At 39.1% G+C, this 16,761-nt stretch overlaps 1 protein-coding gene across 3 annotated transcripts in view; it reads right to left on the bottom strand.

Annotated features, from left to right (window-relative positions):
* Positions 1-310: 310 nt before the first annotated feature.
* The window catches only part of usp49 (ubiquitin specific peptidase 49), a 31,643-nt gene continuing 15,192 nt past the window's right edge, over positions 311-16,761 (bottom strand). For 2 of the 3 annotated variants that reach the window (XM_034166570.1, XM_034166569.1), the window contains 4 exons: positions 9,923-10,130; positions 1,027-1,135; positions 651-856; positions 311-559 (listed from right to left, as the gene is read on the bottom strand). In XM_034166570.1, coding sequence (XP_034022461.1) covers positions 456-559; positions 651-856; positions 1,027-1,135; positions 9,923-10,130 — 627 coding nt within the window. In that variant the 3' untranslated portion in view covers positions 311-455. Of the gene's footprint in view, positions 560-650; positions 857-1,026; positions 1,136-1,174; positions 1,307-9,922; positions 10,131-16,761 lie in introns of those variants that run through there. The other variant, XM_034166571.1, reaches the window with a different exon arrangement.

Genomic DNA, 16,761 nt, shown 5'->3' with positions numbered 1-16,761 from the left:
GCACATGCTGTAACATTATGATTACAACTTTTGGCTCCTCCAGCAAGTAATATTATTTAGATGGACTTTTAGATGGGGGTTATTGCAAAACCTTTAGGAATACCCCCTAAATAAGACATTTAGGCTGCAAAGGAAAAAAAAAGTGAAATACTGGAGGAATTGTTGAGCCCTGTACATTCCCTTTACTGACCCTTACCTGGCTATAGTTGCTACCCTACGATGGCCACCACACATTTTTGGGTAGCTCATGGTATACTGAGGCTAAATTTTAAGTGTCATTTAATCCTCTTAAGTGGTCAAAATTAGGTCTCTGGCTCACAGTGTAATTTTTGTGTAAATTCTATAGAAATAATTGTTTAATGACATCTGGAGAGGGGAAAAAACAAAACAGAAAACATTTTCAGAAATTTAGCCCTAAGTTGTCATGTTCAGATGGATGTCACAGGGCAAGGTACCTAGGCAGACCTCTGGGTATAGAAGAGAATATAGGCCTGAGTGTTGCACACTTCCTCCACACTGCAAACTTTCATCTCAGAGTCATTACAATGGACCCAGAAACCTGATAACACACACATACAGGATTATAGCAGAATTAAAACACACTCACTGTATCACAGGGTGATCTGAAGCAGATGTAACATGTTCCTCACCTCCTTCTGTATTGTAGCAGTATGCGGTGTAGTGCCCTGAGCCAAAACCTTTACCATGGTGCATAACTACTGCAGACAGATCGTAGGTGTAACCTCCTCTGTGGACAGAGTGACCCGAGCCTGTGCAGCAGTAGGGTTTGATGTTCAGAACCTGGTCAAAAGCCACATGGACACCAATTTTCTCCCGATGGTTTCGCCCTGACCATCTGCCACACAACAGGGAGTTAGACAGTGACATCATGACAAAAACAATTCTTTAAATAAATAGCCAAAGCAAAACTGAATTTTCACAATACTCTCAATGTGCTTTAGGATGTCAGTAAAAAAAAAAAAAAAAATACATAACTGAAGGAAACCTGAGTGCTGAAACACTTGCCTGAAGCGTTTGAGGTGCAGCCGTAGAACCTGAGGTAAACGGTAAATCAAAAGCTGCTTACAAGCTTCTGACAGAACTAAGGGTTTGTGGGATGATTTCCGTCTTCTTTCTGTCAAACCATTAAACAAGGACATGGTAAGGTATTCCACTGACACATTTAAATGCACGTCAGTCTTTGGCGTAACTTAGTCTAGTTTAAGATCCTCCAGGTCCATGAAGCATACACAAACAATCATTGTCACTGACTCTGCTCGAACTGAGCAGGACTGCTGACCCAGTGCTGAAGGAAAACACAAAAATAAACAAGATCAATTCAAGAAACAGTGGTGAAAGCTGGCCTTTTTTTTGGGGGGGGGGGGGGGGGGGGGGAAGAATAAAATTTTTGGCAAGGCCAAAGCCCCTGGTGGGGGTCTGCATTTTCAGGTCTATTTACACACCAAAAAACAAACAAATAAAAAAATTTTTGTTTGTTGGGTCAGATCAGTTTTTTTCCACCCAAGTCTTTTCACACAACTTGTATTGTGCTACCAGCCTTTAATCTTTCTTTTCTTTCTTTAATATTTATTTCATTCATTTAAAAGAGAGAGAAAAACAAAACAAAACACAAAAGCAGAAATAAAGCATCACAAATCACCTGAATGAAAAGGAGCAGAGAGAAGAACAAGTCTTATATTTTCTGCCCCTTTTTACAATAGAATCTTTCAATATCAAATCAAATAAAATCAAATCAATTTTATTTATATAGCGCCAAATCACAACAACAGTTGCCCCAAGGCGCTTTATATTGCAAGGCAAAAGCCATACAATAATCATAGAAAAACCCCAACGGTCAAAACGACCCCCTATGAGCAAGCACTCGGCGACAGTGGGAAGGAAAAACTCCCTTTTAACAGGAAGAAACCTCCAGCAGAACCAGGCTCAGGGAGGGGCAGTCTTCTGCTGGGACTGGTTGGGGCTGAGGGGAGAGAATCAGGAAAAAGACATGCTGTGAAAGACAGCAGAGATCAATCACTAATGATTAAATGCAGAGTGGTGCATACAGAGCAAAAAGAGAAAGAAACACTTAGTGCATCATGGGAACCCCCCAGCAGTCTAAGTCTATAGCAGCATAACTAAGGGATGGTTCAGGGTCACCTGATCCAGCCCTAACTATAAGCTTTAGCAAAAAGGAAAGTTTTAAGCCTAATCTTAAAAGCAGAGAGGGTGTCTGTCTCCCTGATCCGAATTGGGAGCTGGTTCCACAGGAGAGGAGCCTGAAAGCTGAAGGCTCTGCCTCCCATTCTACTCTTAAAAACCCTAGGAACTACAAGTAAGCCTGCAGTCTGAGAGCAAAGCGCTCTATTGGGGTGATATGGTACTAAGAGGTCCCTAAGATAAGATGGGACATGATTATTCAAAACCTTATAAGTAAGAAAAAGAATTTTAAATTCTACTCTAGAATTAACAGGAAGCCAATGAAGAGAGGCCAATATGGGTGAAATATGCTCTCTCCTTCTAGTCCCCGTCAGTACTCTAGCTGCAGCATTTTGAATTAACTGAAGGCTTTTCAGGGAACTTTTAGGACAACCTGATAATAATGAATTACAATAGTCCAGCCTAGAGGAAATAAATGCATGAATTAGTTTTTCAGCATCACTCTGAGACCTTTCTAATTTTAGAGATATTGCGCAAATGTAAAAAAGCAGTCCTACATATTTGCTTAATATGCGCACTGAAGGACATATCCTGATCAAAAATGACTCCAAGATTTCTCACAGTATTACTAGAGGTCAGGGTAATGCCATCCAGAGTAAGGATCTGGTGAGACACCATGTTTCTAAGATTTGTGGGGCCAAGTGCAATAACTTCAGTTTTATCTGAATTTAAAAGCATGAAATTAGAGGTCATCCAGTCTTTATGCCTGTAAGACATTCCTGCAGTTTAACTAATTGGTGTGTATCCTCTGGCTTCATGGATAGATAAAGCTGGGTATCATCTGCGTAACAATGAAAATTAAAGCAATGCCGTCTAATAATACTGCCTAAGGGAAGCATGTATAAAGTGAATAAAATTGGTCCTAGCACAGAACCTTGTGGAACTCCATAATTAACCTTAGTCTGTGAAGAAGACTCCCCATTTACATGAACAAATTGTAATCTATTAGATAAATATGATTCAAACCACCGCAGCGCAGTGCCTTTAATACCTATGGCATGCTCTAATCACTGTAATAAAATTTTATGGTCAACAGTATCAAAAGCTGCACTGAGGTCTAACAGGACATGCAGAGATGAGTCCACTGTCTGAGGCCATAAGATTTTTTTTTTGTAACCTTCACTAAAGCTATTTCTGTACTATGATGAATTCTGAAACCTGACAAACTCTTCAAATAGACCATTCCTCTGCAGATGATCAGTTAGCTGTTTTACAACTACCCTTTCAAGAATTTTTGAGAGAAAAGGAAGGTTGGAGATTGGCCTATAATTAGCTAAGATAGCTGGGTCAAGTGATGGCTTTTTAAGTAATGGTTCCAACGTCATTATTTAACAGATTGCATTTCTTTGACTTGTCACATACCACTAACTTATTTCATAATTATGACCATTATTTAGTAGATTACATCTCTGACAGGTTACATTTTAAACTTAAAACATTTTAAACATTATTAACAGATTACATTTTTTTTGGCTTTCTCACAGCCCACTGACTTATTTCATAGTTTCATACTTACTTAATACATCTAGTTTAATACGTTTTTTAAATAACTTAAGCAACCTTAATTCTTTGATTTCTTTGTTGAGATTGTTCCATAATTTTACACATTTACTGCAATACTCCGTTCCTTTACTTTGGTTCTGTATCTTGGATTTTTAAAGACTTCTATTCCTTTCAGTTTATAACTACTTACTCTTTTTTCAAACATATTTTGAATGTTTGTTGGTAAAGTATTTTTATTAGATTGGTGCATTGTTTGTAATATTTTCAAATCGACTAAATCATGAAATTTAAGTACCCTATACTTAATGAACAATGGATTAGATGGATCTCTAAAACCACTGTTGCTAATCACTTTTAAAGCTCTTTTCTACAGAATAAATAAAGGCTGTGTATAAGTTGTATATGTTGAGCCCCAGATTTCTGCATAATAAGTTAAATATGGAACAATCAATGAATTGTACAATGTTAATAAACCATAACTATTTAATGAATATTTTACTTTATGCAAAACAGCAATGGCTTTCGCTATTTTCCCTTTTATGTAATTTATGTGTGACTTCCATCTAAGATCTTCATCAATCATGACTCCTAAAAATTTCGTTTTTTACCCTTTGTATATCCATTCTTTCTATTTGTAATGACATTATTTTTTTCACTCTGTCATTAAACAATATGAAATTTGTCTTATTAATATTTAGTGACAATCTGTTTATATCAAACCAATATTTAACTTTTTCAACTCTGTATTTATCACTTGTACTACTTCCTGTATATCTGATCCAGAGTAAAACAGCGTTGTATCATCAGCAAATAAAATGCTGCCAAGCACATTAGATACATTCACAAAATCATTAATATACAAAATAAACAGTTTGGGTCCAAGTACCGATCCTTGTGGTACTCCATAAATAATGTTACACAATTCTGATTTGGTATTATTTATCTGAAAAAACTGTTTTCTATTTTCTAAGTAGCTTTTTACCCACTGATGTGCAATACCTCTTATTCCATATTGTTGTAACTTGTAAAGCATTCTTGAGTGGTCGATAACATCAAAAGCCTTTTTCAGGTCGATAAAAATACTTACAAAATAATCCTTATTTTCGTTTGTTGTTGATATTCTCTATTCATTCCATAATTGCCATAGCTGTCAAATGTTTTGTTCTGAACCCATACTGAGCATTATTTAAAATATGATGTTTCTCAATGAATTTATCCAACCTTGTCACAAAAACTTTTTCCATAATTTTAGAAAACTGTGGAAGCAATGATACTGGCCTGTAATTAGAAAAATTATGTTTGTCTCCATTTTTATATAATGGGACTACCTTGGCAATTTTAATTTCGTCTGGAAAAATCCCTGTTGACAGAGACAGATTACAAATGTAAGTAAATGGTTCAATAACAGTTTCTATTATACTTTTTACAGTCATGTCTAAATCTTCATGGTCAGTTGATCTTTTGCTTACACAGTTTTTTACAATATTTCTTATTTCATCTTTTTCCACACTGCCCAGGAAAATACTATTGACCGTATTTACAAGTGTATGTAATTTATCTTCTACTATTGGTTTATTTCCCACCAGACTTGATCCTACATTTGAAAAATAATCATTAAACCCATTTGCAACTTCTTTTATGTCATATATCTCTTTATTTTCCTTGACAAAGTAATTTGGAAAAGTTGCTTTCGCTCCATCACTTTCAATCACACTTTTTATAATTCCCCATGTTGCCCTCATATTATCTTTACTCTTATTTAATTGGGCCGTTAGCCCAGGATGTAGCCGTAGGCAGCCTCGGATGTCACCGCCGCCAGCCTCGGATGTCACCGCCGCTAGCCACGGATGTAGCCGACGCCGCGGGCCCGGATGTACCGCCCCCGCCGATGCCGCGGGCCCGGATGAACCGCCCCCGCCGATGCCGCGGGCCCGGATGAACCGCCTCTGCCGATGCCGCGGGCCCGGATGAACCGCCTCTGCCGATGCCGCGGGCCCGGATGAACAGCCTCTGCCGATGCCGCGGGCCCGGATGAACCTCCACGCCGCGGGCCCGGATGAACCTCCACGCCGCGGGCCCGGATGAACCTCCACGCCGCGGGCCCGGATGAACCTCCACGCCGCGGGCCCGGATGAACCTCCACGCCGCGGGCCCGGATGAATCGCCGACCCAGGCACGATCAGCTCACACTCAAAGTTATGTCCAAGATCAAACTCAATGCTTGTTAACTTTAATCCAAAAAAACAAAACACTGTCTCACATAGTCCAGCGGATAAGGGAAAAATCATTCAAAATGTGATAAAAGCACCAAAATTGGCAGAGATGTTCTTTAAGATATGGAGATTAATTTAAGCTAGAGACCCACATCAAAATCTACCTTGGTTAGTCAGATCAGACAAAAACAATTTTTGGCCTAAAATAGGAAAATTGTGAAAATCGTGCAAATTCCAGGAGGTGGACAGGTTTCAACAATAACTTGTGACTGTTAAAACCAAATGAAGTGTCCAAATTTGCTATTTGTGTCAAAAATATCCAAATATACTAAAATATACCAACTAATTTTCCATTAAGCCTTGGATAAGCGGTCTGCTGGGTTTGATAAGGGTTATAGGAAAAGATCCCTAACAAATTTTATGATCGAGTGGATTGCATTTCAGAACTTCATGTTGTGACATACTAGAGTAGCTTGAATCTTCGACTGGACTGGGTTGCTTGATGCAAGAACGTTTTGCTTCAAATCGCAGAAGCTTCCTCAGCTAAAATTCTTGCTCTGGTGGTCTGACCTCTGTCTTGACTCTTGTAGAGAATAATAATTAAGAAGTCACAAAAGCTGGAGTTTTAAACCTAACCAGACCCCTCCTACCGAGAGGCAGACTGTTATAGGCTAGTGACTAAACAATAGCTCTAATTAGCACCTATTGTGCTCTAGTTAGCACCCTCCTAATGACAGGGCAGCTGTCCCTCCTAATGATGGGACGGACCCTCTCCTGATGGCTCCCTTGACGACTCTGCTGATGACGTGAATGACTCATTACCATGAACAAAAGACTGAAACTGCTTTGACCTGAGTACCCCATTGTAAACAGGGGATAAAGCGTGCCTCAGACCCCCTCCCCGGTTAAGGCTGGGTTTCAAAGGTTTCACAAATTGATTTGAAGCGAAATGTCCTTGCGTCAAGCAACCCAGTCCAGTCGAAGATTCAAGCTTCTCTAGTATGGAAACCACCTGGACAACTGAGAGCCTACACAGAAACATTCATGTTGTGACCAGATAATTGTGTGTAATCCCAGAAAGTACCTAATAATTTTTCTACCTCTTTTTACTGTAATAATAACAGCCATCTATAACAACTATAAAACTACCTAAAAAGTACCATGTGTCACTGTAATTAAGGGGTGGGGGTGATATAATCCTGTTCTGAATGAACATGTATAAATATTTCTGGACAAATGACATATCAAATAAATACTGAGATTATGTATGTTTATTACATAAATTATTAATGCTGATTTCTGAACTATTAAATCAATTCTAACTGCTACATTCGGCAAAAATAGGCTTATAGGCTTGTCAAGAAATAATACAAGGGGCACATATCCAAGTGACCACTCTGGTCATTCAAGCATTGAACTGCTTTTTCAAACATTTTTAATTTTTCCATTGAAAAACATCAGAGGATGATACCAACTCAGTTGTGGAGGATCAACTGTCAAACAGCAATGGTGATATTATAGTAATTTAGTCCTGATGGCAGCTACCACTACAGATGCAAAGAGCAGTGCATGGTAAACTTGCTCTATAGCATTTGCAGATGCCCCTGCATGCTTTCTTGCATCCACATTTAATCAGCTGCTGGCAAGCTTTTGAAGCTTCTTGTAATGTGGTCCACTTTGGAGTCCATCTTCTATCAGTGAGTTGCCATCCCCAGTCTTGTGGGCTAGGTAGTTGCTGTAGTGATTGTAGGCACTGTCCCCAGATATGGTCACCTTGATATGCAACTCTCCTCAGGTGTTCCTGAAGAGCATCTTGAGTTGGTGGTATGTTCTCAATGGTCCGGGCATCATATGCAAATAATGTTTGTCGGGCCTTGTTTACACTGGTATCAGGGCTGGTCCTCTTGTATAGAAGGACTACAAATCTTTCCAGCAAAGATAGATCATCACCTTGTATTGACTCAGGACATGCTGACAGACCAGAGAAAACAGGAATGACAGCAGGAAAGACTTCCCAGGTCTCAAAAGCAGATTTCTTCCTTCTCCCAGCAAAAGATGAGACAGTGTCACACCCAGTGACTGCATGGAAAAATGGCAATGCTAGACATGTTTCATGCCCAAGAATGCCAACAATTGTGTGAGCTGGTATATACCGTTGGTGTTTTCAAATGCCAAATGCAACCCAAAGCTCTTGTATATGCAAGCGATGCATATTTGCTATGACAAGAGATCAAGTGTAGACACTGGTGATATAATATTTTACCTCCCTGGTCTTTAAAACGGCTTTTGGGCACCACAATCATGTGTATGAGCATGCTAGAACTAACTATATATGAGAAATGTGTTAGAAGATTTTGGCAAAAATTAGCAGTATGTATTAAAATCCATATAATTGCCCTCACAAGCAAGATCCAGCTGGGGTCTCGATTTTATATGAAACCTAATACCCTAAGCTACTTCTGTACCAAATCTGCCAGTTTTATCACAATGTGAACGATTTCACCAAAATATGTCCCTTAACCGCTGTACTAACAGAGTAAAGGAAATAACGATTCAACAAACTCAAAAATAATCATTCTCTGTATCAATTCAAACTGAACAACTGGAGTATTTATGGAACATTAATGCATCAACTTGTTCAACCTTCACTCCTGAGTTTTCCTAGTTTTGGCAAAAGCTTTGGAGCTATTGATAATCTCCATTTTCAAATTCTTGGCCACCTCAAAATCCTTACAAATGTGTGTTTACTTCAAGAATAATTTCTGACGACTGTACATTTTGAAGTTAAAGTTTTCTTAGATTAGAAAACTTCTAATTAAAATAGTTTTAATAAAAAAAAAAAAAAAAAGATTCTTTAGAAATCTTTGATGTTCATCTGTAAATTAAAACCATAACTTATCTGTTGTTGGTGAGATAATTTCTTTATGAACATTCTAAGGAATAGTGTGCATTTGTTTTTAGACTAATAAAATAGCATGAAAAGTAATGTGTACATTTTTAAGTCTAGTAGATTCATTCTGATGTTTGTTTCTGATGTGGGGCAAGAAATATATTTCTTAAAACAAAGTAATATACTGGATAGTAAAAAAAATAAAAAATAAAATAATAAATCTGAGTTACTTAAAGCTGAGACTTTTCTTGCAGTTATGCAGTAACAATTAAAAAACTGTGTACCTTTATTTGGTAAAAATAAAAGTAGGTCAAAAAATTTATGAATATAAAACATCTACTCAGCTAGACAGTGATTGATTCTTCAGCTAAAAGCTAACGTTAGCTGATAAACTTCAGCAGAGCACTAAGTCCACATATAATTTTCTAATTACCTAAGATAAATTTGAAGCTTCGTTGCTCAAACTCATTAATCTTGTGGTTTTGACTCGCAGAGTTAAACTCTCGTCTGAATGCAAACGGCATTAGCATTTTTAGCTTCACCCGTTAACTCCACTTAATGTATGATTACTGGAGGAAAAACACAGCTCATAACTTTTAATGTCCACAACAAAGTAAACCATTAGAACCACCGCACAATTCCCCAAAATACGACTTATAAACTTCCAAGAACTAAAACAAATAATTCTTCTTTGGAGCTTATTGGCGGCTTGCAAACCAACATGGAGCATTACCGCCACCAACTGTTTGGGCGTGGAACTGAATGGAACTGAATGAATGGATTCTGACGTATGTTATCAAAAATAACCTTGAAATGATCACAAGTAAAAACCCGGATTTCCGGAAAACTTTCATCAATGAAGAAATATTCATCTCAAATGGTGCATTAAAATTTCCCTTGTGGGGTTTATGGCTCAACAACATATCAGTGCCATTCAAATAAGACTTTTGTTAGCACTAATGTCTTGCATAGTGAAACTGGAAGAGCATTTTCTGATGGAAAGTCATTTTGATAAGTATGTGGAATATTCAAGGATTTTTCAAATAAAAAGTAAGGCTTGAATGAGATTTCAGATAACATTTAGTGTTGTACTCACTGTTGCAGTAGTTGCAGGCATAAATTCTGCCTTCCAGAGCTTCTGTCTCAGTAAACTTGGCCAACATCTCAGTCAGGGTGCAGCTGCGTTGGTAAGCTGCAGAGCTGGAGCCTTTGTCTACATTATGATACCGCTCTGGAAACTCCAAAGACAAATCCCAGAATGGCTCCACTGTGTTAGACTTGTGCTTACAGGACAGACATGTCACCTAAAATAATAATAAATAATAACAATAAAACAATAATAAAAAAAACCAGCCAACAGCAAATGCTTCAAAGCAAACAAAACCAGAAACTGTGCTCCACCTTCTTCCCACATCCAAACACACGCAGGTTAGGTGGATTGGAAACTTAAAAAATTGTTTGTAGGTTTGTGTGTGAGGGGGTGAATGTGTTCGTTTGTCTATATGTGGCCCTGTGACAGAATGGTGTCCTGTCCAGGGTGTACCCTGCCTCACACTCTATCACTGCTGGGATAGGCTCCAGCCCCCCGTGACCCTTAATAGGACAAAGCGGTTGAAGATGAGTGTGTGTGAAAGTGGATATATAAAGGCACAAAGAGAACTAATGTTAAACTGGCATTAAACTGAAAATAATTCAGTTGCTGATTCTACTTACAGTTGAAAACACACAGATCAGAGAACGTCAATGTGGCAAAGAAAAGAAGCATCCACAAAAATAAAACAACAAAACCAACTTGAATAAATTTGAGAACAGACAGAAGACAGCATCAATATAAACTTGTGGATATACATTTACATACACCATGTCTAAAAATGTTAAAACTTCCCCAATACACATTTTCCATCTTATCAAGAGTTATGTCAATTAGAATGTCAACTTTATTGCCATGTGAAGTTATTTGAAAATAGTTACAACACAGTTATTTACATTTTTATTTGATATCAGATATTCAATGCCTCACCGTTTTACAAACACCTGGTTAAACAGCATGGAAGATTCCACAAGAGTCCACAAATTGTTGCTATTACTTTTTAAAGCTTCTGAATTACTAATTGGTATAATTTAAGCTTAAAGTGTAGGTGGCAAGATATGTAATGTTTTTTTTTTTTTTTTTGAGTATTTAAGACTAAAATTAAAAACAGTCTGAAATTTATCCTATTCAGGTGCGCAGTTCCTGAAGAAATAAATATTCAGATTTTGAACTCTGCGCAAACCAGGAACTTCCTGGTGAGTCCCGACATTGGAGATGAAGGAGGAAGCGCCGGAACCATTATCTTAATAGTCTCATTAATTTGTGGATTTGTACAGGCTACTGACAGCACTGTTTCCACAGAGTGGTTCAGGTCGGTGATGCACGTCTTTTTATACGTCACAACGGTTAATTCTTGCCGGCAGGATCCTTTTGATTGGCAGGTGGAACACGTATCTGTGGCTTCTCCACTGCACATGGAGACAAAACTGAGTATTTATACATTTATTTTATTGTTTTGTGGATAATGGAATAAATTTTGTCACGTGCAGACTGAGACATTATGAGCAGATGAGGAGCTGTGTCTTTTAACTTGCAGCGCAAAAGAGGATCCATTCACAGTAGAGACTTGAGACATCAGCCGCAGATGTAATTAACGGATTACCAGGGCTGTGAAATAAAAATCGTGAAATCCGAGGAAAATTTGAAGGGGGTCGGGGGGCATAGCCCCCCTAGAGCTGGGGTCTCAGGCCAGTGGGATTGCAGAATCCAAATTAATTTTTAATCTAATGATACATTTTCAGCATCTCCTGGAACAAAACAAATCTCAAAATTAGTGCATATTTAAATGACCCTGTATTCAACCTTTCATTTGAACCATCAATGATGATGTTGAAATAACAGAATATGATGTGGAAGTAGGACCTGGAATGATTTTTCTTTTAATTTTAAACGAAATTATGCATTAACTCATAACAATTAAACTACATGAAATTCATGAAGACTGAAAAGACTGTTAAAGCATTTCAAAAACCACAGCTAAAGCTTGTAGAATATTTTGAAAATCATTGTAAAATATCAATAACATATCTTAAAGTCAAAAAAGTCACATTCTTGTGTAAATTCCTGTAAATCCACTCAAAGCCAGTGTTTTTTTCCCATGAAAAAAGTCTACATTAATAAAAGCTCATTTACAACCCCAATTCCAATGAAGTTGGGATGTTGTGTAAAATGTAAATAAAAACAGAATACAATGACTTGCAAATTCTCTTCAACCTATTTTCAATTGAATACACCACAAAGACAAGATATTTAATGTTCAAACAGGTTAATTGGAAACAGGTGAGTGTCATGATTGGGTATAAAAGGAGCATCCCCAAAAGGCTCAGCCATTCATAAGCAAAGATGGGGCGAGGATCACCACTTTGTGAACAACCGTGTGAAAAAAAAAAAGTCCAACAGTTTAATACCGTTTCTCAACATCCAATTGCAAGGAATTTAAGGATTCCATCATCTACACTCCATAATATAATCAGAAAATTCAGAGAATCTGGAGAACTTTCTACACGTAAGCGGCAAGGCTGAAAACCAACATTGAATGCCTGTGATCTTCGATCCCTCAGGCGGCACTGCATTAAAAACCGACATCATTGCGTAAAGGATCTTATCACGTGGGCTCAGGAACACTTCAGAAAACCATTGTCAGTTAACACAGTTCGTCGCTACATATACAAGTGCAAGTTAAAACTCTACCATGCAAAGTGAAAGCCATACATCAACATCATCCAGAAATGCCACCGCCTTCTCTGGGCCTGAGCTCATTTGAAATGGACAGATGCAAAGTGGAAAAGTGTGTTGTGGTCTGATGAGGCCACACTTCAAATTGTTTTTGGAAATCATGGACTTCGTGTCCTCCCGACAAAAGAGGAAAAAGACCATCCAGATTGTTACCAGCGCTAAGTTCAAAAGCCAGCATCTGTGATGGTATGGGGGGGTGTTACTACCCATGGCATGGGCAACCAATGCCTGGTTCACATGGCAGGATTTTAAAATTATCTGTAGGTTTCCAAAACCTGAGACCACACACGTGGCGATAATAATAATAATAAAAAAATCATAGATCTAACAGTGTTGTTCGTACAGTGTGTGGTGTTCAGCCACACAGTAAGGATAGCAACACCACACACAAACAGATTTCACATACGAACATTCCCACGTCAGATAGGAAATCTCGAAAAATCTCTCGCGATTAAACATAACTTCAGAGTAAACAAACGGAGATACTTTGTAGACTATTTACAAGAGGAAAAAATGATACAAAAAGAAAAAGCGTTCTTTAAAGGAGTGGAGACAGCGCGACCGCCGGACTTCTGGTAAGTCAGAACAGCTGTTTTGATTTTATTTTCCGCTCCATACGTCCGTCACCTCGCTTTCTGATTGGCTGCACGTCACATTCAGAAGGCTGTGTGCTCGTTTGTGGTCGGGGGACACAAAACACACTGTGATATCGGGCCAAGACAATTCAACATGTTGAATATCCCCGATTTGTGATTGGAGTGCCCCTGATGTCCTTCCAAGCAGATCCGAGTGCTCTTAACACACCACACATGGCAGGAATATCTGATAAGATTGTCTTTAGCATCATCACGATTGTCAGGGCGTCCTTAAGATTGCCGAAGGGGAAGATCGGGTCCGATATCGGCCTAATTATCTTGCCGTGTGAACCAGGCTTTACACATCTGTGATGGCACCATCAATGCTAAAACGTACATCCAGGTTTTGGAGCAACACATGCTGCCATCCAATCAACATCTTTTTCAGGGACGTCCCTGCTTATTTCAGCAAGACATTGCCAAGCCACATTCTGGCGCATTATGTGGCGCATTATGAAGTGCAAAATACGAACGGAGACCCCAGACTGTTGAACAACTGAAGTCGTACATCAAGCAAGAATGGGAAAGAATTCCACTTACAAAGCTTCAACCATTAGTGTCCTCAGTTCCCAAACACTTATTGAGTGCCGTTAGAAGGAAAGGTGATGTAACACAGTAGTAAACATACCACTGTCCCAGCCAGAAACGTGTTGCAGGCATCCATTTCAAAATGAACAAATATTTGCACAAAACCAATCAAGTTTCAGTTTGAACATTAAATATCTTGTCTTTGTGGTGTATTCAATTGAATATAGGTTGAAGAGGATTTGCAAATCATTGAATTCTCTTTTTATTTCCATTGTTTCACAAAGTCCCAATTTCATTGGAATTGGGGTTGTAAATCATGATATTATCAATGTCATTTTAAGGCAATTTCATGCCATCGATATAATGAAATCACAGCATAAAAACCCAAGTGCGTCCTTTCAAAGAGGAAGGGACATTTAATTCTCAAGAATATTCAGCACGGGAATTGAAGTTTGAAAAGAAGAAGAAAAAAAAAATCCCAAATCAGTGATTCATAGTTCAAAAAGGTGGTATGGGCTGTTGGCTCCTCAGTACCTGAACTAATGGTCCATTTTCTCCATATGATGGAACCTTCTGAGACATCAATGGGCCTCAGCAAAGTGGAATAAAATAAATATTTCAAAATTTGTCTTTTTTATTTAAATCTGCTGTATGAGCCAAAGCACGATAAAATTAAAACTGGATGAAAAACTTTCTGAATCATAGTTTTTCCACACTTTCATGTTTCATAAACATGAAACTGTGTGCTGAAGATGATTATGTGTGTTCCTGGACCGGTGGAGACGCCACTGAGACGGGTGGAGAAAAGATATGGCAGATTCCAAGACGTTAACCAGGTAGCCAGTTTCCCAGCGCTGGACGCAGCTGTGTTTTTACCATCTACACTGTGTTTGTGTGCTCTGTGCCGAGGTTGCATGTAGCAGCGAGGTTCGTTGTGATGTATCCACGTATCGCCTGGTTGCTGGAGACGTTTCAATGCACTCAAAGTGGACAACTGGTGGATTCCGTGCGGCAGGCTGGGGACTGGCCTGCGTGGCAAGTTATTTTTGTTCTCAACAGTTCCTCACACTTGGATGGCGTGAGTAAAAAACTGGACTGTGTGAATGTGTGTATGTGCGTGGGCCTGGGTTGTGGTGCGTTCAAGGGGAGTCAGAAAAGTGGGGATGTGAGTTTTTAGAGTTGGGAATTAGTGTGGGTTTATTTTCATTGTTGTGATGTGTTTGCATTTTAGCAAACATTGGGATAATTTGTGATGTTTGAAAATGTGTTACTTTTTCTGTTTATGAATTTAAATAAAGGAATTTATATATTGGCAACAAACATTTCCACCCTGAATCAAAGTTCACTTACCAGGATGACATTCCACGCCGCATGATGGGAAGGGACTAATCCCTTAATTGGACATTGGACCCAAAGCACTCTCCCATTCTGAAGAGAGGGTGCTATATATATATATATATATATATATATATAAATAAAACGGCTAAGTGGATCCCTGTCATTTGATTTGTGCTTTGTATGTCACATGACATGGATTAATTTATGCCATTTGTGTTGCATTGTATTTAGAGTGCAGCTTGGTTCTACTTGGAGTGCAAATTTGGTTCCATACGTTTGGTACCACTGCACTCTGTGCACACACACACACACACACACACACACACACACACACACACACACACACACACACACACACGTGATCACAGGCGCGTGCATGAGTACGTGCGCACCCACATATGCTCGTCCACGTACGCACACACAAAACAAATCCACTGTGCTGTCTGGAGGCTGTTAGCAGGAAGAGAGAAAAAAGGCTGGACTCATTTCTGATGTGATTTTTTTCGCTGCACTGAGGACATACAGTGTTTTTTGGTACTACACGCACGCAAAACCGCCGACCAGGTTGCGTGCGTGTGTGTGTGTGAGTGCGCGGGGGACAACGACTCTCCCGAGTAGAGAAGCTTGAATCTTCAACTGGACAGGATTGTTTGACACGAGGACATTTTGCTTCAAATTGTAGAAGCTTCCTCAGCTAAAATCTTGCTCTGATCAAAATGATCTCGATAGTGTTCACAAAAGGTTAGAAACTTTAGTGTGGGAAGAGGCCCATAATAACATCACAAAGTTCATGGCTAAAATTCAAATGTCTTAGCATTTAAAAAGTAAAGAGCGGCAAATCAGGAAGTTTCACAACCTTTTAGTGCATAAAAGGTGTACTTTCAGTGGGGGTAGTTATAAGGACAAATTAGTGACAACAGGGAAAATTGGATAAAGAATCTCTCCAACAGGGTTCTTACACAGACAGAAAAGGATGTGCTCGCAAAAGGACTAAATTTCTCAGTGACCCCTAAACATACACCGACAGTAGATTACATCACTGCAGTAGAGTCAGCCATTAAACATAACAGTCTGTCAGAGTCAGAAGTTTGGGACCTCCGGCTAAGAGTCACAGCAGTGATGAACAGTGCTAAGCCTCCCCCGTCCAACATCACAGGAGAAGAACGGAAAGCTTTGTCAGCACTGCAGAAGGACCAAAGCATCCATATCCTGCCAGCGGATAAAGGCAGATGCACGGTGGTCCTGAACACATCGGACTACGAGGCCAAGATCAACAACTTGCTCAGTGACTCCAATACATATGAGCATCTGAAGAGAGACCCCACAAGTGGCTATAAGAAGAAAATCATTAACTACCTCCAAAACCTGGAGAAAGAGGGACTCATCGACAGGCAGGTATACTACAGGCTGTACCCTGGGGACACCACTCCATGCATCTATGGGCTGCCCAAAATCCACAAACAGGACGTACCACTCAGGCCTATTGTATGTAGCACAGATTCCATCACTTACAATATGGCCAAGCACCTCAAGTGGATTTTGGCTCCTCTAGTGGGAAACTCAGACCACCATGTGGAGAACACACAAGATTTTGTGAACCAGATCAAG

The sequence above is a fragment of the Thalassophryne amazonica genome, chromosome 3 (genome assembly GCF_902500255.1).
Source record: "Thalassophryne amazonica chromosome 3, fThaAma1.1, whole genome shotgun sequence".
Taxonomy (NCBI): Eukaryota; Metazoa; Chordata; class Actinopteri; order Batrachoidiformes; family Batrachoididae; genus Thalassophryne; species Thalassophryne amazonica.
Note: the sequence above shows the minus strand (reverse complement) of the source record. Positions and strands in the feature narration are given on the sequence as shown.